The 25,278-nt window shown below is 36.3% G+C and overlaps 1 protein-coding gene across 3 annotated transcripts in view; it reads left to right on the forward strand.

Annotated features, from left to right (window-relative positions):
- The window catches only part of timeout (circadian regulator timeout), a 1,048,389-nt gene that overhangs the window by 880,508 nt on the left and 142,603 nt on the right, over window positions 1–25,278 (forward strand). For all 3 annotated transcript variants that reach the window (XM_081749081.1, XM_081749078.1, XM_081749079.1), the window contains exon 24: window positions 4,857–5,039. In XM_081749081.1, coding sequence (XP_081605207.1) covers window positions 4,857–5,039 — 183 coding nt within the window. The remainder of the gene's footprint in view (window positions 1–4,856; window positions 5,040–25,278) is intronic.

Consider the following 25,278-nt stretch of genomic DNA (forward strand, 5'->3'; position numbering starts at 1 on the left):
TTGTTTGACATTGTACCTGAAACAAGCATAAAACAAACTTAATTCGGTCTAATATCAACTCATTTCACAACAAAATTTCATTCAGTTTTCCAGTAACACATCTACAACATGCCAAGGGTGCCACAGTTCACATGCTCAATGCATGTTGCCCATGTATTAAGTAAACAATGCAAGAGGATGTTTAAGGCGGCCCTTAAGAAAGAGTCTTAGTCTTTTACCATTGCAGTCCGTTTTCGGCATCACTTTATCTGCTGATTTGTCTTCTATATATGATTCTATACTATATGGAATAGTATCATGTCTACTTTTATTTTAATAGTTATTTGAACGTACTCTTATTTCTTCTATGAGATCAAAATAATCTGTTTATCTTTTTGTTGTTAATGTATATTTTCTTTACTTGTGCTAATTGGGGTCTTAATGTCTTTACTTTTTGAGAAATAAAAAAGATCCAACCATCACAGAATTTACTTTGTTGTGGAAACACGTGTACAATCATCTTTGCACATAAGCTACGCTAGATTTAGGCCTCGAAACCACACTTAACCATTATGAGTTTATAATGAATTAACTTCACCACTTTAGTAGCAGTTAACAAGCAAAATTTGCCTCTAATATCCCGAGTTGGAGGTGCACAAGAGAGCCACGAAAAGCACATTCACAACCAGAATTGTCGAAAATTAGGGTGAAATAGCATTCGTGTTTCATATAGCATGATTTAGGTTGTTTCGCATAGTCTGAAAGTGCGTAAATTATGTTACGTGAGTTTCATTAGGAAGTAGTCCCGCTTTTCTTATAATTATATTTATTCCTCATTAACGAAACAATAGTAACAAAAACCAATACTCAGTTTACTATGTGCATGACCGTGGGACGTAAAACTTGGATCGTGGGACGAAGATTTCATTTCAATTTACTATGCGTGAACTCGCTATATACAGTTACAGTGTTAACATTATCAGAATTAAAAAGTTTCATAATTTTACTCTAGAGACTATCAGATTATAGCAAAACTGCTAGAAGAAGTTTTATCCATATAGGCCTAATTTCTCAAAATTTCTATATCAATTTTTAAAAGCAACTTGTAAAAAAAAAAGGGGGGGTTCTCAGTTCGACTAGTGTGTATATATATAGGGTAGGAGGGGAAATTGGGCGGAAAACATTTCAAAAATTTATATTTTGCATTTCAGTATATTTTTATGGAATTTAATTACACCAAAATTTTTGGTGAGTAAATGTTGATCAGAAAAAAAGCTGAGATGAATTTTGAAAGGGTATAATAATGACAGAAAAACAAAAACTGATTTGGTTGGGAAATGACATATTTGAAGCCGAATTTCAGGTTTTTGTGTTTTGGTTTGAGTCTCAATAAATCGCTCATCTATTAATGTTTTGAGCGGGATTTTTTACTGCTGGTTAAAAACATCATAAGGATATTGCCGTGAAGAGCAACCATCTTGAATCCTCACTGTGAGGCAGTTAAAATTTTGTAAAAATTTGTACCTCCCAATTACCCTCACAGGATAATTGGGCGCATGATGTGGGGGTAAATGAGTGGAATGCCTTAAGTGAACTTTTTTTTTTTTTTTTTTTTTTTTTGCTTAGAATTAATTTAAATGCTGTGCTATCCTTGTCTTTTGTGGTGTACACCTTTGTTTCATAGCGCCTTGTGCTTATTAAGCTATTTTGAGGATTTAGGATTTAGATATCTGGGCTTTCGGCATCTAAGGCCATTTAGCCCGTCATGTATGAGGGATGACTTCCCTCGGTGAGTACACTATCCGGAGAAGGGAACGAAGAAAGGATTGGGGAGGGAAGGAAGCGGCCTAGGACCTGTAAATTAGGTACCATCCCGGCATTTGCCTGGTGTGAGTGAGGAAAACCTCATTCAGGATGGCTAGCCTGAAAAGCTTTTTACACCGAGTGCTCCCACTGGGAATCGAACCCGAGACCGTTCGCACCGAAGGCGAGAGTTAAGCTGTTTTGTTCAACTTAGGCCTCCAGTGGCCGTTGTGTATGCCAATAGTGCTGATACTGTAAATAGGACCTGTCTATCACTCCAGAGTTCCAACATATGTTCTATTGTAATAGTTTATAGTTATTTAGGGTTAGTTTTATTACCTTCTCCTATGTTTGTTTGAATGTCAGAGCCTGTTCTCTTGGTTTTTGTATTTTTTTACGTTTTCAGCCAAAGTTTTGACCTCTTATAGCTTTCTTTCGTATGTGAAATATTTTGGATTAAGTTCACAGGACAATATATTGTGCTATAAACAATAACTGGAAGGCCTGAAAGGACATTCAAATATCTTTAAAATTAGGAAAAAAGTTACTCCTTATTTTGCGTGAACAAAGGTATAATTTTTTTCTAGGCCACATAAAACTATTAGTTTTTAAGTGGAATACAAGTTATATACACCAAATGAAAGCTTGAGTTTTCTTCATTTACCCACAACCACTCCCATAGGTTTATGTGCACCGGCAATGATGGAAATCAGACTACAATAATAAAACTGTTGCAGCATCAAAAGCAAAGACGCCGAAAGCTTACCAGTACCACAGTAGGTGCAGAAGAACCTGCGAAATACAATCAGTTCTTAAAAACTAGAAAAACTCCCATAACCCGTGAGGAGAAAAAAATGTTGACAAAAACATAGCCCTCAACTGACCTGTGTGTACAGAGTGTCCGTAATGGGACTGACGGTTTTTAAAAGTGTATAGTTTTAATATTGTCAGAGATACAGAAGAAGAAAATAGAATTCAAAAAGTTTATTTGGTCTTACTTACAAGTCATTCTAACTGAGTGTAACCACTTGAGCTCCATTTGTAACTCTTATAATATCTAGCCTGAACTCAATCTCTCTCTACGTATTCTGTGGAGCCCTGAGGTGTTACTGAAGCAATCGCGTTCCTAATACGGTTCTTCAGTTCATCAAGGTTACGCGCCTTTTCACCAGAATACACAAGGTCTTTCACATATCCCCACAGGAAGAAGTCCAGGAGGGTAACATCAGGAGAGCGTGGAGGCCACCTAATTGGCCCACTACGGCCTATCCAACGGCCAGGAAATTCAGTATCAAAGTACTGCCTCACTTGTAGGCTCCAATGTTGCGAGGTATCATCCAATTGGAATATCACTTGAGGTTGCAAATGTTGTAACTGGGGAACAGTAAAGTGTTGAAGCATATCTAAGGACACATTTTCTGTTATGGTTTGTTCTTTGAAAAAGAAGGGGCCTATAACTGCATTATGTATTAAAGCACACCAAACATTCAATTTGGGACTGTCTCTAGAATGTTTAATGTACGCATACGGATTGTCAGATCCCCATATCCTAACATTGTGTCTGTTAACATAGCCAGACAACTGAAAAGTTGCCTCATCAGAGAAAACAACGTTCAGTAGAAAATTATGGTCATAATCAATCCTGTCCAGAATTTCAGTAGCAAATGCTGCACTCTGTGGCTTATCGTTAAGCTTAATTTCTTGCAACAATTGCACCTTACACGCGCGCAAACGTAATCGTTTGTGTACCACATCGTGCACTGTTGACTTTGGAATTGCCAATTGCCTGCTCGTTGCGCGAATTGACTTCCTCGGACTACGTGAGAAACGCTCTCTTATTGCTTCAACATTTTCTTCTGACACGCAATTTATCACCGCTGTGTTGTTTCACTACACTTCTCGTTGATAAAAATTGATCCTTCCACGCCTGGATACTGTTGCTTGATGGAGGATCCGTGTGGTAAACACGTTGAAAATTTCGTTGAACTTGAACAACACTTTTTGTCTCTGCAAACCACCACACGGATTGCGCCTTTTCGACTGTCGACGCCATTTCTGTTTATCGGCGATACTAGCGCCGTCACCGGTAGTTGTTCAAGTATGAAAATTTGCTGAACAAAACTTTTTGAGTTTTCCTTCAATATTAATGTTTTTTCTTCTGTATTTCTGAGCATATTAAAATTATACCCTTTTAAAAACTGTCAGTCCCATTCCGGACACCCTGTGTATATATATATATATATATATATATATATATAATGTGTGGGTGTGGGTGTGGGTGATGTGTGAGGATGAAAATATACCAATAAGAAATTTAAATACCTCAAGAACAATAGTGATTGAATCGTGCCTATTTGTTTTTCGGAAAGAGGAAAGAATTTCAACCTCCTAGGAGGAACATGATGTTCAAACACTTTCGAATTTCCGAGGTAAGTATTGTATGTAGTGAAGAGTTAGAATACATGGGACCCATGCAGCTGAAACCTTTGATAAACCAAGTACATTTTTCAAATTATGATCTGTTCGCTCGTGTGATATGCCCAGCTTGCCGGCAAGTTGACAGTCACTGACCTTGCATGTTCATATGAAGTACAAGAGCAATATATATATATATATATATATATATATATATATATATATATATATATATATATATATATATATATTTTTTTATGGTGGTAGCACGTAATGGTGTCTCTATCCGAAGTTTATCTTAAACACTTTTCCTGCTATCCTTGAATTCTTGCACTGATCTTTTGATTGTGGTGTATAGTGTACGAAGGGACAGATTCACTTAAAGTATTGATCAAACGCTGACATTCCTTTCAATGCAGATGCTTTATGACAGCCCTGTACTCGATTTTTTTTTCATCTTTCCAACTTCTGACATCTGACTTAGTTCAAGGACCTGTCAGAGACAAAAGAAATTCCTTAAAATGATGAAATTAGTAATGTTACTAACAAAGGGTGTACTATTATGAAACATATAATGTCCTTATTCTATGCTATTTATTTCTATGTTAGGCTCAACATTTTTCCTTGTTTTTAATCCTGTTTTAATTCCTAACTAACAGATCCTCTTGGCTGTATAATGGCCCGCCTTACGGTGAAAAGACCTAAACCTCGAATAATTGAGAAGCTTCTTGAGTTGGGATTGGTTCAGGACAAAAAGGAACTGCGCAAGAAACGGACAAGAAAATCTGATGTTAATAAAAATAACAGAAGTAGAAAAACCAGAAACGAAACTGATGACTCAGGTGAGTACATAACTTCTCTTTCTTTGCTAGTTGCACGAAGTCGAATAGTTGCATCTATTCGTTCTCCGTACTTGTATTATTATTATTATTATTATTATTATTATTATTATTATTATTAAAGTCTTTTAGTGAATGGAGAAGAGAATGTGCAGTGATTTTTAGTTCTGATCTTTTGTGTTCCGTATTTTTGCAGCTTTTGGAAATCGATAGCCAGTTGAAGAGGGATAATCAGTTTAGTTTCTCTCTCTCTCTCTCTCTCTCTTTCTCAAACATTGGACAAATCACAAGTATTAAAATTTCGTTGCGTACTTTCTTAAATATAAAACTGAATGCTCGTTTACTTGTATGCTTTTCCGCTACACAAATCCACACCATTGACTTGGCATACTTCGAGTGAAATGTAAAGAAGAGGTCATAGGCTATTTAGAATTATAATCCACACCGTTAATTTGCCATACTTCTAGGCAACTCTTAGGAAGACACTATAAGATACTTAAAAATAGAATCCACAGCGTGGCTTTGCATACTTCTAGGCAGCTATAAGCAAGAGACTATAGGTTATTTAAAATTAGAATCCGTACCGTTGACTTGGCATACGTCTATGTAAGTATAAGGAACCGACCATACGCTTTTAACATTAAAATCCACACCGTTGAGTTGGCATACTTCTAGGCAAAAAGCGACCATGAGTTGTTTAAAATGAAAATATACATTGTTAACTTCTCATACTTCTAGGCAAATGTAAGGAAGATATTATAGATTGTTTAAAATTAGAATCCACAGCGTTCACTTGGTATACTTCTAGGTAAGTCTAAGGAAGAGACCATAGACTATTTAGAATTCACACCATTATTGACCTGACATATTTCTAGACAACTCGAACAAGATACATTCGCGAAGTATCCCCTCGGGACTCGTGTAAAATTGATTCAAATGCAAAATTATCCACGTCCCAATGTATATTGTACGACTTTAGCGGTCCATACCGCTAAATTCCATATTTATGGGCCTTCATATATCCGGAATTCAATCATACACTACTATAACGCTCGGACACAAAATTGTTTTTAGTTTCTTTAGATCTGGACATGGATATGGGTATATGCAAAACAAATTGGATAGTACTGCTTCTCTGACACATGTTACCTACCCTACGTACCTGCAAGTGATACATCAAATTCATGTACAATTTTCTCGCAAATTCATTGGTGAAGTGAGTTTTACCGTAGCGTGTACCGTTTACAAGGTATTGCATGTTAAATGTAAGGCACTTCACGAATATTGAACCAGATAGAAAGTTGTGCAGGGCCCCGTGTGTATATGTAATAGAAAGTTGTACAGGGCGCCGTGTGTATATGTATTTTTTTACGTGATTTATCGTTGACGAAATATTCTGTGAACGTACATACCTACAGACACACAGACATCAATACCAAAATGATTGTTTTTACTCAAATTCGGTCTTATCTGGATTTGCATTAATTAGGCATTTTGACCGTAATACTGTAATATGACAAAAGCATTTTGGTAAAGGGCAAATAATATTTTATTAATTTTGACATTAATATTTTGTAAACCTTCATATTTTAAATGCAAATAAAACTCAAGTCCCAGTCTGGTGCTATTAGGTCGTTCACACCTGTAAAGAAATTAAGGAAGTCTCGTAACAATTCAAACTATGTCTAGATAAAATATTCTTTTAATAGGAAATATAACTTATGTTATGTAGCAATGTGTCAAGACAATAACAAACACTTCCTACTTGAGGTAATTCTAAAAATGTAATTGTAAACGGAAGAAATAACGCTACCAAAAACTAGGAAGAAAAGGTAGGTGGACAAAAAGAGTAGTGAACTCGAGAGAGTTTTGAAGTGACCATCAGACAAGAAGGATCAACCTCTCAAAATCTTCACTCATCAAAATCTGGGTGAGTACATGCTGGATACAAATTGATAACACATTTTTATTATTCGACTTTGTCACCAAATTCTTTTAATTCATAACCTAACTTCAAAATTCAATATGACAGTTGTTACAGATTTTGACGTAAGGCCACAGCACCAGTTTTGGGTAATTATCTGATCTGATATCTCTACTTTTATTTCTACAATCAAAGCCATCCATCTTAACAAGTTAATTGCTCTACCTAAAATTAAATGGTTAAGTTTGTTATGAGAAAACTCTTTAAATTGCCCCCATGCTAATATGGTTATTAATACATTGAGCTATATGTGGATAAAATTGTGTATGTCAACGCCCGAATTTCGGTCCAATAAGCTGGCATATGTTAAAATAATATTTCCTTGTTATAGTATAACATGGAAGTAATAACAATCACTCTCAGAAATGTAATAAGATTATTACACCAATGTTGTAAACAGTTTGTTTGTGCCTACAATAGTTTTTCATTGAGAAATTGTTTTGATCTGTCAACATTAAAGACGTATGCGTAAGTGATATTACTCTGCAATGTCTATTCGCGAAGTCTCTGGAGGGATTTAACATGCAATACCTTCCAAACGATACAAGTTACGTTAAAATTCACTACACCAATGAATTTCCGAGAAAATTGTACATGAATTTGATACATCACTTGCACCCATTTCCATTTGAAAAATCAATAGTTGAATTCAAGATGGCGACCTGGGTAAGTAACATGTATCAGAGTAGGAGTACTTGATCCAATTTGTTTTGCGCATACCCACATTCATGTCCAGTTACATCTAAAGAAACTAAAAGCCATTTTATGTCTGAGCGTTATAGTAGTGTATGATTGAATTCCGGATGGAAATTACCGGTATGGACTGCGGAGAACTTTGCATTTGAATCAATTTTATACGAATCCCGAGGGAATATTCGCGAATGTACCTCCTAAGAAAGAGATTATAGGCAATTTAAAATTAGAATCCACACCGTTGACTTGACAAACATCTAGGCAAGTGTAAAGAAGAAACCATAGGCTATTTAAAATTAAAATATACACCTTTGACCTAGCATACTTCTAGGCAACTGTAAGGGAGAGACTATAGGCTATTTAAAATTAGAATTCATATCGTTAACTTGGCATACTTGTAGGCAACTGTAAGGAGGAGACTAAGGAAGAGATTTCTTGTTTTAAATAGTACTTCGTCGACCTGGATTTTTATCATTACGCTTTGATTGAAATGTGTATATTCGTTCACTTATCAAATGAATTGAGTTGTTACTTCTCTATGAATATAGTGTTTGTTTGGCTTTAAATATTTTTGTCTCGTGCCATTTATCATAGATTATGTTATGGAAAAGTTAATGAGATATCGGATGGGAGCTTGCTAAAATGATTTACTATAAACGCAGTGGGGATGACTTAATGCTCTATTAAATCTCGAAGTGGTTCAAATTAACGATTTCCGGTTTCAACCTTTATCACCATGGAACAAAAACAATAAGACATAGCGAGTAATGGCTTTTTTTATATAGATTCAGCGTCCGAGGAACGGGTTCCATCTTTGGTCTCATTAATCTATTGCAACCAGTGGTTATATGAAGTTTGAGTATTGAGTTTCCGCAGTTTGTAAGTCTACTGTAGTTTCACAGTGTGAAACGAAACTCACTCATATTTTATTCAGATGTTTCCATTGTTTTGATAGCGATTTGTATATAAACTAGCAAGTGAGTATGACAACTTCCCTGTAAGGTTCCTGGAATATATCAAAGAAAATTGAGCGCATTTTTCGTTTTTAAGTTTAAATTTGTTCTCTAACAGTGTAAGTGCGGAAAAACATGCTGTATGTAGTAAATATTTTCGTTCCTCCTTAACGTGTATACGTATTCCTATTTCCGAATGCAAATTTTTCTCAGAGCGTTATTAAAATACGTAGTTATACTTTGACACAATAAACAAATAAACTCTTCATTTTATGGCCTGGCGATTAACGGAATAATTCTTGATGTCTCGTATGCAATGAAGAGTACAGAGCAAAAAGACTGTGTGACATTTTCATCTTCCTGCAACAAACAATTAAAAGATTAATTCCGTTAATAGCCTCGCGGGTTTCCGCTTTTTTTTTTTTTTTTTCAATTTTAGTTTCATTTGGCAGTTCAAAGTGTTCTTTTCGTTGCTAGAGGCATCGTTTCTAAAGCATCCGCTGATATTTTCTCTCTCATGCTTCAGTTAGTTGGCATTTTAAAAGGACATGCAAAAGGTCGGCTTTTAAAAGCTCTTGAATCTATTGCATGGCTCGAAGAGATGTTTTATAACATTGTGTTGGTGTTCTTGCATGTTCTTAACCTATATTAAATTTCTATTCGACAGGTTTTTGTTTTAGTATTTGAATTTAATGAGTGCAACACGCTTTAATCCCAGCGCTAAAATGTCTTCACTACGTTGGAAGTGAATTTGTCATTAACATCGTATAGACGAGCGCTTCGTAATGAGCTCCCACCGTGAATGTCATGTTGAATTATTTTGAGATATTGAACAGGAGGAAACTTTTGTGAAAGCACGTGTCACTTCGGTCACGATAGATCACGAAAGAAAAGAAAAAAAGATAATAATTTGAGTTGAGCGTCACTTTCAGCAGCGAGGCTATATGAGATGTAATTCTACGCTTAACGTGGGCCACAAACCACATGAGCTCCCTGCCGAGAATCGATCTCGGGTTCCCCATGCCAAAGGCGTGTACGCTAACTGCGTAGTCACAAAGGAGCTCTAGAAGAAGAGGAAGAAACTACCAGAGAACCTTTTATAAACCTTAAGTTTGAAATTTGCTGTCGATATATAAACTAAAACGGACAGATTTCCAAAAATCCGTTTTTCGGCATGTAGAGGTTATGAAATGTATAAATTCATTGAATTGTCGAATTCGATTTTTTCACGATCATCATACTTGTTTCCTCTCCTATCGTCGCACGAAAGTAATCCCAATAGTCTAAAGTGTGAAATTTTCAAATAATGCGTTCTGCTTGTTTCATATGTGCATCAGAGACGTGGATTTTTAACAAAATCAGATATTCATCTTCCACAGATGACGTTCCGAAACATGGGGAGACATGTATTAGGGATTACTAGCAAAAATGGGAAGTCACGTGATTCAAAAAAGATAAGTGAGTTCTTTTGTTACAAGAAGAAATAATCGGTGAACAAAAGTAATCCTTGACTGAATGTAGAAAGACAAGAAGATATCTAGTGGACGTCCTCAGACAACTAGTTTCACGGACTCAAAGATCACTTGGGAGTAAAATGGAAAAGAATTTATCAGAAAGAAACAACCCAATTCGGCAGTAGATTATTTTTTGTCTTATTTAAGCAGTGAGATTGTATAGAACGAGACGTACATTTTAAAGTGGAATCTGAACTACTGTGTTGTATTCGATCCCGTGGGGAATCAAACTCAGGATTCACGCTTGAAAGATGTGAGCACTATAAATATACCACATTGACTTGATCCCTAGTCTTCCGTTGCAAGCGCTGCTATCGGCTGAAGGAATTCCACTCGCTTTCTCTCGCTTAGCAACAGCTGAACCCTTATTGGCTCAACGCTTGGGTGTGTGAGGGTGTGAGCTTTAGTTCTCATTTTTGCCACGGCTCAAGTCATTTTGGCAGCACAATAGCTGCTACAACAGGGGAACGGCTATTTGCAGTATAATGAGAAATATATCATAATAACGGAAACACTTGAAGAAGATTTTACATCTTAACTGAATAATATGGTTAGAACCACTATTAGTCTGCAAAACAGCTGTGATTCACCGTGGAATAGGACTCTTATACTTGTAAGTCGTAAATGGTTGACAGAAGGATATTGTACTATTTTTCATACTAAGCAACACTCGGTTCCATCAACGAGAAGGATATCTTCTCCAGAATTTAGCTCCGGAACTGCACAGATGGTGTTTAGTAACGTTAACGTCTGGGGATTGGCTGGGCCAACGAAAGTATTATAGTTGTTCCCGATGAAACCACGCCTCATTGACGAATTTTTCAGTGGCGGATCTAGAAAGTAAAAACTAGGGGCCAGGCAGAACCCAGACTATGAGTTTCCCATTTTTCTTGGGTCCTTGCAGCAAGTATTGTTTTACACATTGCATAACAGAAAAACTGCAACTAAAACTAAATCTAATGTTTCAAAAATTTCCCAAGAAAAATTAAAAGGCAATGCTTACTAGAAACTTTCAAAAATATATAAATAATAGATTCAAGTATTTTTGTCATTCAAAAAACTGTGGGCCTAGGCCTCCTCAGCTCCGGGCTAGATCCGGCATTTAGAAAATTACATCATTAACTGGACTATAGGATGCACGTGCTTACCTAAAATGTCCATATCGTCTGTAGCAGTAATGCATCCTGTGAGCGTAATCACAGGATACAGAAAACTGCGACCCACACCATCGCAGAGGCATCATCATAGTCCATGGTTTCGCAGTATGAGCTTCTTTGGCCATTTGGAATACAAAAAATCTAAATAACCCTTTATTCATACACGAAACAACTCATTGTAGCTTGGGTGTCTGTTGATTAGATCTAATTTTGTTTTCTGCATCGCCTACTTCATCTTCCTGGTAGGAGTCCAAGTTCGGATACGAACCTAAAAGTGGTCTGAATTTGCACTTTAAACAGTAGATTTTGTTTCATATAATCTCAGTACTGAAAGAGACGTTAAAAAGACTCCAGTCAACACCGCTTAGCGTGCTTTTTGTTTAGTGTCTCTCACAGAAAAGCGCCCAAAAAATTATATCCTGACATTGATTGATTAGTATTAATTTATTTTACTTTTCTGAGTATACACTTCCACAAATCATTATTGGAAGTTCATTCTTTAAATGACAAATGCATGATGATTTCCAATTTTCCCCTCTTCTATTGAGCTTAATGGTGTAACGTGTTTGTACGTATGTCTGTAAAAAGAAGTAAATCCAAAAGACTGATGGCTTTAAAAAAAAAAAAAAAACGGAATCATTTTTCCTATATAATGGAAATTACGAGTATGCCTAAGGGAATATACGCTCTTCTGTCGATTCTCAACTAATTGATTGGTCGAGTTTTAGTTATCGATCATTATATCCTCTTTTTTTTATTTCATTTTTAAAATAAACGTTGAATCATTGCAATTAAAAACTCATAAAAGATGGCTTCAGCTTTCAAGTTTTGCTTCATTTCTAAGGTATTACTGAATTTATTATCAATGCTAATGCTAATGAGATTAAAATATATGTGTTAATTCGTTTGTTCAAGACGTTAAAAAAAGATATTTTGCCCTCACAATAAGTAGCAGTTATAGATGTAGTGATTTGTAGAACCGAAAGTTATTAAATATTGATTCAACAGATATATTGGGGCATATACAGGGTCTTTCAAAACATCACCAACAACGTTTGGGAGGTGATTCCTGACACTAAGGTAAGACAAAAGGTATAAACCAACCTGGGTGTAGAAATACTTCCTTTCGGTGCTATGATCAGCCGAAAATTTGTTGGAAAAATGCAAAAACACTCATAACTCGAGAACAAAATGTTGGATCAAAGTCGAGTAAAAGGGAGTACCATTATTTGTAGTCATAGATTCCATTAATGCACAATCGCACTTGGCGCAGGGGTAGCTAAGGGTGACCCCAAAGAAACTAAAGAATTCCTGGGGTGTTTTATCAAAAGTTGAAACAGGTAAATAAGCGCTAATTTAGTACAATGTTTTAATGAGCAAAATCATTGTATATCGTTCAGATTGAAAGAACACTATTAGAATTCGAAAGAAGGAAAATTATATAACATTCTCATTTAAAATAAATGGACACATGTTCCAGCGTTCTGGAAAATTATATAAACTCATTAAAAATAAATGAACACATGTCCCAACGTTTTGGAAAATTATATAAACTCATTAAAAATAAATGAACACATTCCAAGCGTTTTGGAAAATTATATAAACACATTAAAAATAAAAGAACATACTTTCCAACGTTTCGGAAAATTATATAAACTTATTAATAATAAATAGAGACATATCCCAACGTTTTGGAAAATGATGTAAACTCATTACAATTAAATAAAAATACTTCCCAACGTTTCGGAAAATTATGTAAACTTATTAATAATAAATGGAGATATGTCCCAACGTTTTGGAAAATGATGTTAACTCATTAAACATAAATGAACATCCCAGCGTTTTGGAAAAGGATATAGACTCCTCATTAAAAATAACACGACATGCTTCTTATCTCATTATTTTCAAAAATTCCTGTTTTAATGATGGGAGAGGGACAATTTCTATATTTTTCCGTCACATTATAATCGCCAGACGTTGTCTGTTGTTTGTGATCGCATCACGGGAATACGGTGGCCCGTTTGAGATGAATTTTGGAACACAATACCCACTTCAAGCTGGCTTTGCATTATGACATTTTGATTAAAGAGGTAGGGTAGGCTGTTCAAAATTTATGCGAAAAATATATCTTTATGCATCGGTAAAAGTGGATCAGAAAAGGTAGAGGAACGGTAGATAGCGGCATGATGTCACTGCGTTTTCCCTATCTATATTTGCCCATTCTAACTTTTTAGGAACTGGGAGACGCTGTACATATTTTTTTTGAGGTGGGAGGACGACGTTCTGCCGCGTTCCTCCTCACTTTTACCCTTGATCTTATGCTATTATATCGTTACACGTTCACTCAAGTGCTCATCCTAAAGGGGCAAAGGCAGTTCTAAAATTTTCCATAACCTATTCATGCGCAAAGGACGGAAATTTCAGGTAGTTCTAATAAAATAGGTCCAAACACGTCATAGGTAATAGACAAGTACAACCCCACAATGCATCACTTTATTTACGCATAACACTAATAAATGTCTTCTTCATTTTACATAGTACGAGTTCTTGAGGTCACCGTGGTGCAGCGCTCACCTTTGTTGCGAAAGGTCCCTGTTTTGATCACAGGCCATGTGTGAGCTTGTGGTGGACAACATCTGTTGGGAGTTTTCTCGGGGTTTTCCCATTTCCTCCCTCGTTATTATACCATCAATGCCTTTCATGATCATTCTTTCATTAATTATCCTTCTTCTTTAGCGTACAGAGTATATGTGATGTCAATTGAAACATTTCATTTTTTTTTTCGCTTCTGTTAAGAGTTCTTCAATAATGTTAATTATCACTGGATGCTTTATTGTATTTGAGGATTTTTTTTTCATGAATGGACAAAAATTAAATAGTGTTTGTAAATAAACCAAACCAAACTTAACCACTTGGCGTAACAGCCCATTTTGTGAGCTTAAACCTGCTCCAGCGCCATCTGCTAGCGACCAGCTGAACTACGTCGAGCCTAGTGGCGAGCACGTAGTCAACGCGCTGCGACGCTCTATCCTTAACAAGCGCATCAGAAGTTTTCTACACCTAATGGCCGTCACATGTTTTTCACGTGACTCCCCAGTTTGCCTCACGACGCTGGATGGACGTCAAAAATTGGGAAGCGTCGACCGGGAATCGAACTCAGGACCACACGGACACGAGTCCAACGTTCTACCCATTACACTACGGTGTCCCCCAGTATTTGTAAATACGTTATGTAAATGTTAGTTTGTTTATCTTTGTGGTACTGTGTAGAACAGTGGTTCTCAACCTATTTTGACTGACGACATACTTTACTGAACATCCAGGACATCGCGGCACATTTGTTTGATATTTTTTATTATAGATAATAATAATAATAATAATAATAATAATAATAATAATAATAATAATAATAATAATAATATCTAATATAATAGTGAAACCTATTGGTTTTTCTAATGACTCTATATAGCACTGCTGAGCATTATTGCTGCCACTAGATGGTTGACTGGTACAGTCTGTCTCGATTTTAACTAATTATTATTAAATTCTTCATGATTTTTAAATTCTAAACTTTCGCAACACACCTTAGGGGACGGAGCTGCGGTGGCTCAGTGGTATAGCGTTCACCTCTGGTGCTTGGGGTCCTGGGTTCGATCCCAGCCCCGCCAAGTGAACTTTATGGTGGACAAACACAGTGTGCGGGGGTTTCCTCCGGGTTCTCCCGTTTCCTCCCACTTTCTTCATTCCACCATTGCATTTATTTCTCATCTTCACCGTCTCCTTTAGCCTAGCCGGCATAAGCATGGGACGTAAAACTTAAAGATTTCATTTCATTTTCCACATCTTAGGGGACGCGACGCATCGGTTGAGAACCATTGGTATAGAACACCACACACTGGGTACCTCACTTCTTAAATTCGAGATTAATATTGTAAATATTGTAAAACTGTTACATGTTTCAGTTGAATAAGTTTCTGGATGCAAATGTGTTAGATTGTTCTCCACTCAACAACCCAGCGAATACTTTTAAAGAAAAATAACAATTTCTGAAAAGTGTGTTGCATCTGTATAAGTTGCTTTTTTTTATTCCGTAATGTGTTCCGTTCACGGAATTTGAATATCTTCTTTTGCAATCGACCGTACACCAGTATTGAACTTTTCGAAAACTATCCAAAGTGGCCTCCTTCTTTCGTGTAATTTAATTTCGCCGTAGGCTATGCGACCTTTTCGAAGCAATAAATTATGCGTTTTTGGTAAATATATGTAGCATTCCGGTATAACACAGCTTTTCGTTTCGTCCGTTCCTTCGAATGGTCTTTTGCTGATATGAAATGGTTGTTATGACTATTGCAGTATTTCTCCATTCATGTTCTATGAAATTAAATCAGAATTCCAGTGGGAAGTTGCTCATAGTTCAAGTACACTGAATACTGAACGAAAAGTAATATATTTTGTCTAGATCCGAGCTCCTGTGATGATTTTTTTTTCTTTTTATTTTATCGTGAAAAGTATGTTCCAGGAGGCCGTTATATTCAACTTGTGAATTCCCGGTTCTTTCTCCTCCCAAATTGCTTCGAAAACAACCGAAATGGAATAACTACTTGTTACTGGAATTAATACTAGGCAATCGGCCGAAATATTCTACTGCAGTATTTATGCGGCATGTGGTCTAACGCCACATACACTTAAATCAAACCTATATATAAGCTCATCCATAACAAAATAGAGGTAGGGCAAAGGCAAAAGTGTAACCGTGGTAGGGATGTGTGTATATATGTATATTCGTATACACAATTTCACGCATGAGTTCCCGATGGTTACCAAAACCGCATTGTTGTGAATCCCACTAATAATCGAATTATATCCGAGATACACGAATGAGGCTGGGTCTCTTGTATAGCTTTACAGGGGAGATAATGGCCTTGGTAGTTTATGGTTCCGTGTCTGACATGTGTAATGTTGTTACTGTGACATCTGACCTCACCTATGCACACGACGATTCAATTTGTTGCCTAGTTAAATTGGGAAGTTTAATTACAAGCTAGGGCAATTGTTGAAATTAGAGTGTCCTAGTGGACATTGGATGTGTATATGCTGCTATATATGGCATCATTTTCGGTCTCTCTCGGCCTTCGCTATAGCTGCTAACTTGAACAACAATTCTTTCTTTTCGAATTTCCTCCTCGTTTGCGCACTGGACTGTAACACAAATCATTTCCGTGATTAGTGGTTTGGTTCATTGCTTTCTGCTATGCCGTGTTTAATTTTCCATGGTTTTCCCGGTCAATGTCCGCTCTTTTTCCTACTAAAATCTCCAAACATACTCCATCAATGTGATTTTATTCAAACGAGGATCTGTAATATATATAAAACTTGTTTTTATGGCACATGTTTTCCCTCTCTACTTTTCCATAAACAACGTACAAAAATTTCAAGAGAATGAAAATAGGGAAGTTATTTTTCTCGTGTATTTTTATTCTAGATTTAATTTCGGTTTTCTGCCTATTTTAAAACTACGTATATAAATAAGTACATACGCAGGAATTTGTTTCTGGAAGGGTCCGAAGCTGTTCAGTGTATGGGCCTATACACTGAACAGCCAAAACATTATAACCTCCCGCTATTTTTTGAACGAAGTCATCATTGGACTGGCGTAAGAGGTACGAACCACAGCATAATCGCTTGCTAGACTGCGACATGGATCTCATTCGTTGTGCTGCTTGTCCGTAGAATGGTCAGATTGTGATGGTCAGTTGGCTGGGAACGAGCACCTTGGATACAGCGCGACTTATCTTTCTACAACTGAAGTAAATGAGACATGGACCTGAAACTTAACTGGAGTCGGATCTAAGTCTTTAAAACCAAAGGCTAGAACGTTACTCATGATTGAGCTCGCTCATTGCCTATGATCTCTATTAAAAGTAACTATTAAAAATGCCATTAAATATGAATAACTTGTGCTCACAATCAGGGGCGTAAATATGTCTTCAACATTGGGGGGACGGGTAAGACCATTCCCATAATCTTTTTTTTAAAGCGATATTCAAAATATTTATGAAGTTGAGAAACAATGCTGTGGAGGATCAGGGGAGCAGAGTTGTCTTCAACATTGAAAAGGAGGCAGATTTGAAGCTTATTCTGGGGGAACATCAATTTTATCATCTTACTTTTCTTTATGGTAATGGGACACAAATCATCACATTTCTTCACGAAAAAGACATTTCAAATCGGATTATTAGGGGGGACAGTGCTCCCAGTTCCAAGATTAGAGGGGACATGTCCCCCTCATCCCCCCGGGATTTGCGCCAGTGCTCACAATGATCCTGTCTCTATCATAATTGTGTTTGTCTGAAGAGTATGGAGTATACACAGAACTACATGTAAGTTATTGCGTTAGAAGTATTCATATATATGCCAGTAGTTGGGATGTTCATACAGTGGTTAGTAATTGTTATTGTGGATCTTTTGAGTAGTTAATGTGCAGTGTGCTTGGGCATCTGTATATTTGTTGAAGGCTGTTTGCATAATTTGATTGAGTAGTGCTAGGAAACGGGAGAATATGGAAATGGTAAGGCGTGCATTTCAATGTAGCCACTCAAACAAACATTGTTGAATGACGAATAGTGAATGAAGCTGTTAACATTTGTGCCAGGTGGTTTAATGTCACATTTGCAGCTAGTGTAGGTGCATAATAGTTTGTTTCCACTGTTTACCAGTATATCTCGGATTATATTGTGTTTCCGAGAGAGAGAATTTCATGTATATGTATGTTACATGTATTTCAAAGATGGTAGTAAACCCATTAAAATTCAGATGTAAATTGTCTTCAATACAATACAGACAATGTGATCAGGCATATCACTAGAATTTACTAAGGGGTTAATGTTCCTAGAACTATTTGGATAATGGTGCTAATTATTAGTATTTATAAAAGTATCATGTGAAACCGAAAGCACTTTACGTATTGCGCTCAGTTGCATCATAGCAATTACAATTTCAAATCTTATGCGGCTAGGAATGTAATACGAATATGGTGTATGAGGATGCGGGGGAAATGAGACAATCCCAAGGTACCCACTAGAAATGTTGCACGACCTTGGCTGGCAGACTAAATATTCTAATAATACACTATACAACATGAAGAGTTCGAGATAAAAAAAAAAAAGTCGTTTTCCTTTGTCCTTTGTGAGATTAAAAAAAAGTACAGCTCAGCATTTTGTGGTATAGTGGCTGGTACAGGGTGTTTTTAAAGTCTTTATCCGATTTTAAAGTGTTATAGCTTGAAAACAGCATATCGTATTTGAATGAAACACCTACAGTTCACAAGAAGTAGTGTTCAGATTCATACATTATCCGATTTGAGTGATATATTAACTTCAAAAAATACGACTTTGTTAGAAAATGTAAATAATAATAATAATAATAATAATAATAATAATAATAATAATAATAGTTACATTAAGTTTTAAATCAAATGTTCACACAAACATTCACTGTGGCCTTCACCGATCACACGACATACAAGAAGTCGATAGTCGAACTCGTCCCATTTTGACGGGAGTTGGCGAGTTGCCTGATGATTGACGGAAGGTTTTACTGCCGTACAGGTGCACCTGTACATTAGTGACATCTGCTGCCATCCAAACGAAACTTGAATACCCCCACTTTCGGATTGGAGGCGTTTCATTGAAATTCTATTTGCCGTTTTCAAACTATAATACTTTGAAATAAGATCAGGTCTTCAGACACATCAAATACGTATGATGCACAGCAAATACGTATCTAGTAGACGCTTATGCTATTTCGTTAAATAAAGGGAGTTAAGTTTTGGATAATTCCTTTTATAACAAACATTGTGTGTATCATGCTAACAAGAGAACTAGAAATGTAACATAATATATGACAATAATGATGTTAAAATATTAATATACAGTATACTATATAGTCAGGCAAATCCATATTATTAAAATTTCAAGACACCCAATAAAAATTACCCCATTTTGACTACAGGCTACTATTTTGTCAGTAATTTCGTTTTGTCATAAGGAAGGATACATACTGGAGTCCTCTCTCTATTTGATTACGAGCCTGAATACAGTGGTGTATAAATTGATTACATAATTTTAGTATTTCTTTAAATTGATTTCCGGTTTGAAAACTAAGACAGCACAGTATACTGAATATATGATCAAGCAACCATCATAATTCTTCTTCGGCTGGAAAGCAAACAGACGAATTCAAAAGATGATCCAGTCGTTTGATGCTAACATTAAATCTATATTTTATATATATTTTTTCAATGAATGACAATTTAAAATGGTTGAAGGCAATCACTTTTTATTACAAAGTTTTTCTGCTTACATTCACGAGGAATATACGATAGTAAGTTGTGTAAGAAAGTGTTCTGTATGTGTGTTTGTTGAAATACTGCGAAAGAACAACACTCGAGATCTTCAGAAAGAATAGAGGAAACTTAAGTTCTATTAAGAGGCCTCATCCCGGCGAAATTAAAATACCGCTAATTTTATAGTAATTGTGTGATATCTTTAAATAGATAAAAGATAATTGAAATGTGGAACAAGAGCGCCCTAGACAATATTATTTTGCTTGAGGTACCGTTATCACAGCTCATCTAGTGGCTTTCCGTTTTCAGCCGTTTATAAACGCGAAAATAAATGCCGATTTTCCAAATGGCTCGAAATCAAAAGCAGATAAGTGAGTCGTGATAACGGTATCTCATGTAAAATTATATTGTCTAGGGCGCTCTTGATCCACATTTCGATTATCTTTTATCTATTTGAAGATATCACATAATTACTGTAAAATTAGCGGTATTTTAATTTCGCCGGGATGAGGCCTCTTAACTGTAACTCACTTGGATACTATTTCATAGGACGGCTTTCATCCCCATAGACTTCTTTCATTTCTTCGTGGATCTGTTTTGCTAATTTCCCCTGAAAATGGAAGAACTTAATGATGTTCCGTGCCACAAGCTTGTCAATCGCACCTTCAGTGATTTACCTGGAAAAAAAAATGTACTAACGAATCCAGAATTTGCATGGTTAACATATAATGACCTAACTATAAAATGCATGTCCGAGGGGTTTGTAGTTCGTCACGTTCTAGGTGATTGCACAAGTTTTTTGATACCCCGTAGTAACGAGTACCGGTATCAAAGTTAGACAAAACTTTTGTACTAATATTCACTGATCAAAACAACACGAACAGACTTGATATGAGCATCCCATTTTGTTCTTTCTCTTCCTTACCCACTCTCTCTTGTACGTGCTGAATAGTAAGGAAAAAAAAAAACTTATTTTCTCGCATGATCGGTATTCTTAAAACCGATTAAAAATAGAATAAGAAAGGAAATAATATTGTCACTTTATCACTGGAGTCATGACCCGATTAAATAAACATTGATTTATTTATTTATACATATTTATGGACATTACCGGCATCTACGGCCGTATGAGGGATAATGTCCCTCGGCGAGCACACTATCCGGGGAAGGCGGGAAGGAAGGAAGCGGTTTGGGACATGTATGCTAGGTACCATTCCGGAATTTGCCAGGTGTGAATGAGGGAAAACCCAGGAGAAACCTTGCTTAGGATAGGTGGCCCGTAAAAGCTGTTATACAATTGCGACCGAGTGTTCCTACGGAGAATCGAACCCGGGACTGCTATACTCCTTGAAGCAGAAGGTATACGGCGTAAGGTTAAGTAGAGAGTATATGCGGTATAACCTCGGATACAACCTTGTGTACGATTTGTTTGTTATAATTAGTAGCTGAGATATCAATTCGATTCTCTTAAGAGTCTTCGTCCCGGCGAAATTAAAATACCGGTAATTTTACAGTAATTATGTGATATCTTCAAATAGATAAAAGATAATCGAAATGTGGAACAAAGGCGCCCTAGAGAATATTATTTTACATAAGAAACCGTTATCACGACTCACTTATCTGCTTTCGATTTCGACCCATTTTGAAAATCGGCATTTATTTTCGCGTTTCTAAACAGCTTAAAATATAAAGCCACTAGGCGACTTGTGATAACGGTATATAATTACTGTAAAATTAGCGGTATTTTAATTTCGCCGGGATGAAGACTCTTAACGGGTGCAGAAAAGTATGCCGAAATATTGGTTGTGCTAAGTTTTCAGTGAGATTCTTTCCATTTTTCATTGCCATGATTTGAATTGGTATTCATAATCATACTTCTTTAGAGTTCTAAGATTATTCGTATGACGAATCAAGTAACGAATAAAGAATCATGATAATTGATTTTGGTTCGTTTATTTGGAGTTCAGCGTACCTTTGAGGACCGATGATATGTGAGACGTGAACCTACAAATTAACGTGAGATCGAAACCCATATAAGCTGACATAAAAGACAGGGGGAATCGAACCTGAGTCTTTCACTCCAAAAGCAAGTAAGCTTACCGTATATCCACGAAGGAGATTGTATTAGTAGTTAATTTGGTGAGGTGCAGAAGTGGATTTGCTTTCGAGAGACATTTAAAATAAAACTCTAAATAATTTAAGTTCATTTAACCTGTAGTAAAGAATTGATTGAACTATTCTGGCGATATTTTAGCCAGAATGATGTATTAAAAAAAAAAAACTAAAAAAGGAAAGAAATCAAATGATGCAGAGCATGGTAGTTCAAAGTTGATTTAGAGTGTAATTACTTGTATCGTGGAAACAACCGCACATCTATAACCGTAATCGATTCCAAATTCAAACTAGGTTTCTGGGTTTATGCTAATCCTATCAATTAATCGCAGCCATTAAGTCTCTAGGTTAAGCTGTCACTCTGTTATAGGCTACACAAGTCAGACATACATACATCACATCCCATGAGATTTAAATGATGCTTCCTTGACATGAAAACAAATATATGATACAAAAATGTGTTTATGGTTAAAACAAACAGTGGCAAACAGTACCTTGTCCAGTTTCCACATTTTTTATTAAGAATCAGTTGTAGTACTGTGAGGTACAAAAGATTTTTCAATATTACACATCTCTTCAGATGGCCTCGTGGCTTTTCCTATTGTAGTGTTCTGTTTTCCTTAATTTCGTGGCTTTCCTTCAAGAAAAATGACGTCGTGGCTCTTGTTCTTAAGAACTAATCTTGCTCTAGGGCATGAATCAGTCGTAGATGAATGAAATAATTATATTTTCTAGTTTAAGAAAACATTTGTCATGACTAATTTAAATTTTGTACTTGGAATACATTCCCAGAATTACGGGTTGAAGTTGAAACAACTAGAACCTCCGCTTTGTCTGATGGCAGGGACGCTAGACTTCGGTTCGCGTGGTCTAGCGTTCGATTCCAGGTGGGTACAGTTGAACGGTCAAAATGATTCGGATTCCACTATAATTAGTAGGCGCACGTCCCCTTTAGCCTGGCAGGCATAACCATAGGACGTTAAAGTAAATCAAGTCAAACTAAAACAGAACTGAAAGCTTGTTTCTAATTGGCCAAAACAAAAATGTAAACGAATGCTCATTACTGATTCTGCATTAGATATATATAATTTATTTTTCTCGTATAGCAGTTCTTTATCTAAAATATATAATATACATGTACTATTTTCTTGATCATCAAATGTTGCTTTATTTAAGTTAGAGAATAAGAAAATGCAATTTTGAAAACTTTTTCGAGTTTATTCACCTTTTTTTGGTTTTGTTAATTTTGTCTCCAATTCAGATAGCGTCAAAGACTTCTTCACCTTCAGAATCTGATTCTTGAGTTGGGGGGAGGGAACGAGTAAAAAAGCATTATGAGTAAATCTGAAAGGCAAAAGCCACGAAAAGATTCGAATGTGATTCCTTTGAACCCATTTTTCTAAGAATTTTGTAGTTAGTGTATGAATACAATTGGAGATACGTTTAAAGGAAATTTACATATATAATATTAGTGAAACTATAATAAGCAACTATTGCTTGCTTAGCTAAAAATTAGTCGTTAGAAAGAATGATCGCTTAACAATGCTTTTCCCCCAATACCTTATCTTTGTAATGGATACGAACACCATATAGTACAGAAATGAAAGAAAGAATTCTTTCGCCCAAGTTAGACGAGAGAAGCAAAATGCACCCAACCCTGTTCATTTGATTTAAATCTATCGAGAGACCTACAGCTTGCATGTGTCATCAGCAGGTAGGCGATTGTTCCAAAGCAACCCACTTTTCGCTGAAAAAGTCTTTATTTCGAGACTAAGCTTAGTTCTTTCTGATAGAGACGGGAAACAATCATTGAATTTATTTTTGAGGGAAACAAGGAAATAAGCAAAAGAATGCATACATAGTAGCCCATAAATGCCTTATTACGTGTTTAAATGCATTTACATATTAGAATATTTATGTTCTATTCACAAGTAAGTTCTATCACTGCCCAAGGTGTGACCAGTGAAAAAAGTTATTTTAAAAGTACCACCGACTACATTATTGGTTTATTGCTGTGAAATGAAATGGAATCTTTAGCGTAATATCTCACAGATGTGGTCTGATGGCTAAAAGAGACAGATGATGATTGAAAAAGTTGTAGAATGAGAAAGTGGAAAGAGAAAGAAAACCCATTGAAACTTGTAGAAAACCCATTAAAACGATGTTGTCCACTATAAATTTACATGGCATGGCGTAGAATGCAACAGATGAGCCTTGGAACCCGAGGCAACAGTCTCTTTGATTTAAGGACTCTCTGCGACTTCGCCTCTTATACACCCGTAGATGTAGGTCACTCCTGAGCACACGAGACATGGAATTTCTGCTGATGTTCATCTCAGCAGCCATCACACTTTGTGTTCGAACAGAATTTCTTCGAATTCTTGCTGCGACTGCTTTCTGGACCTGTGGGGTTCGTACCGTTCATGGTCTGCCATTCCTTGCGCGGTCAGCTGTCGTTCCAATCTCGGTGTATCGCTGTATAGCGCGATACACGAATCTCTTGCTGATTTGTAGGGGTTTCAGGAGGTTGAAAATCTCACCTGCTGTCTTCACGACCTTGTGTAGTGCAATTACTGCTACACGATTTTCGTAATCGCCCCACTTCATCAGAACTCAATAAAATATCAACGTATGTTATGAACAGTCACGTGACCTTACTTTCTGATTACTCCTTGTATTAAAAGAGAAAATGTTCATCCGTAGAACGGAAAAGCATTTACGTAAGTCGGAGTGAAGTATTTGTTCTATTTGAAATATGTATTTCACAATTCCCTTTATTGTTTTGTAGAAATTTAAAAAAAAATGGAAGTTCCAAAACATTGTCTAGGTTTTCATTAGGCATGGGCAAAACCGGTTTTTATAAAAATCTGAAACCGGTTTCTAGAAAAACCGAAATACTTTCGGTTTTCTCCAAAAATAGACTGGCTAAATGACCATTGATGCCGAAAACCCAGATATCTAATTCCTAGTCCTAATCCGAAAATGGTTTCGGTAAAAAACGAACCGGTTTTTGGAGACAACCAAAACCGGTCTCGCAGGAATCTGAAACCGGGTTCGATGAAAAACCGGGTTTTTTAATTTTTTCAAAAGCCGGTTTCGGTTTTCCTAAAAAGTGAAAACCGAAAAACCGGTTTTTGAGTCCATCACTAGTTTTCATAGGCTTAACGCCAAGGGACTAATAAACGTTTTATTTTGTTCTTTTCGTGAAATTAATGTAATATACTTTTTCTTTCGTCACAATGGAGGTAGTAAGAGCTTCGACACTCATCCACTCGATAATCTGTTTTTCTGTCTGAGGATAAAACATTGCATAGCAAACTAAAGCTTTGGACACGTGCCTATGAGTTCTTCTGAACGAAATTTGGGATATGTTCTTTCTCTGTCTCCTATGACTTTGGCACAGAGTTGTAGACCGCGGTGGCTTAGTGGTAGAACATTTACTTCTGGTGTATGGGATCCCTGGTTCGATCCCAGCTCGCGCCAAG

Source organism: Thermobia domestica, chromosome 2 (genome assembly GCF_964235325.1).
Source record: "Thermobia domestica chromosome 2, izTheDome1.hap1.1, whole genome shotgun sequence".
Classification (NCBI taxonomy): Eukaryota; Metazoa; Arthropoda; class Insecta; order Zygentoma; family Lepismatidae; genus Thermobia; species Thermobia domestica.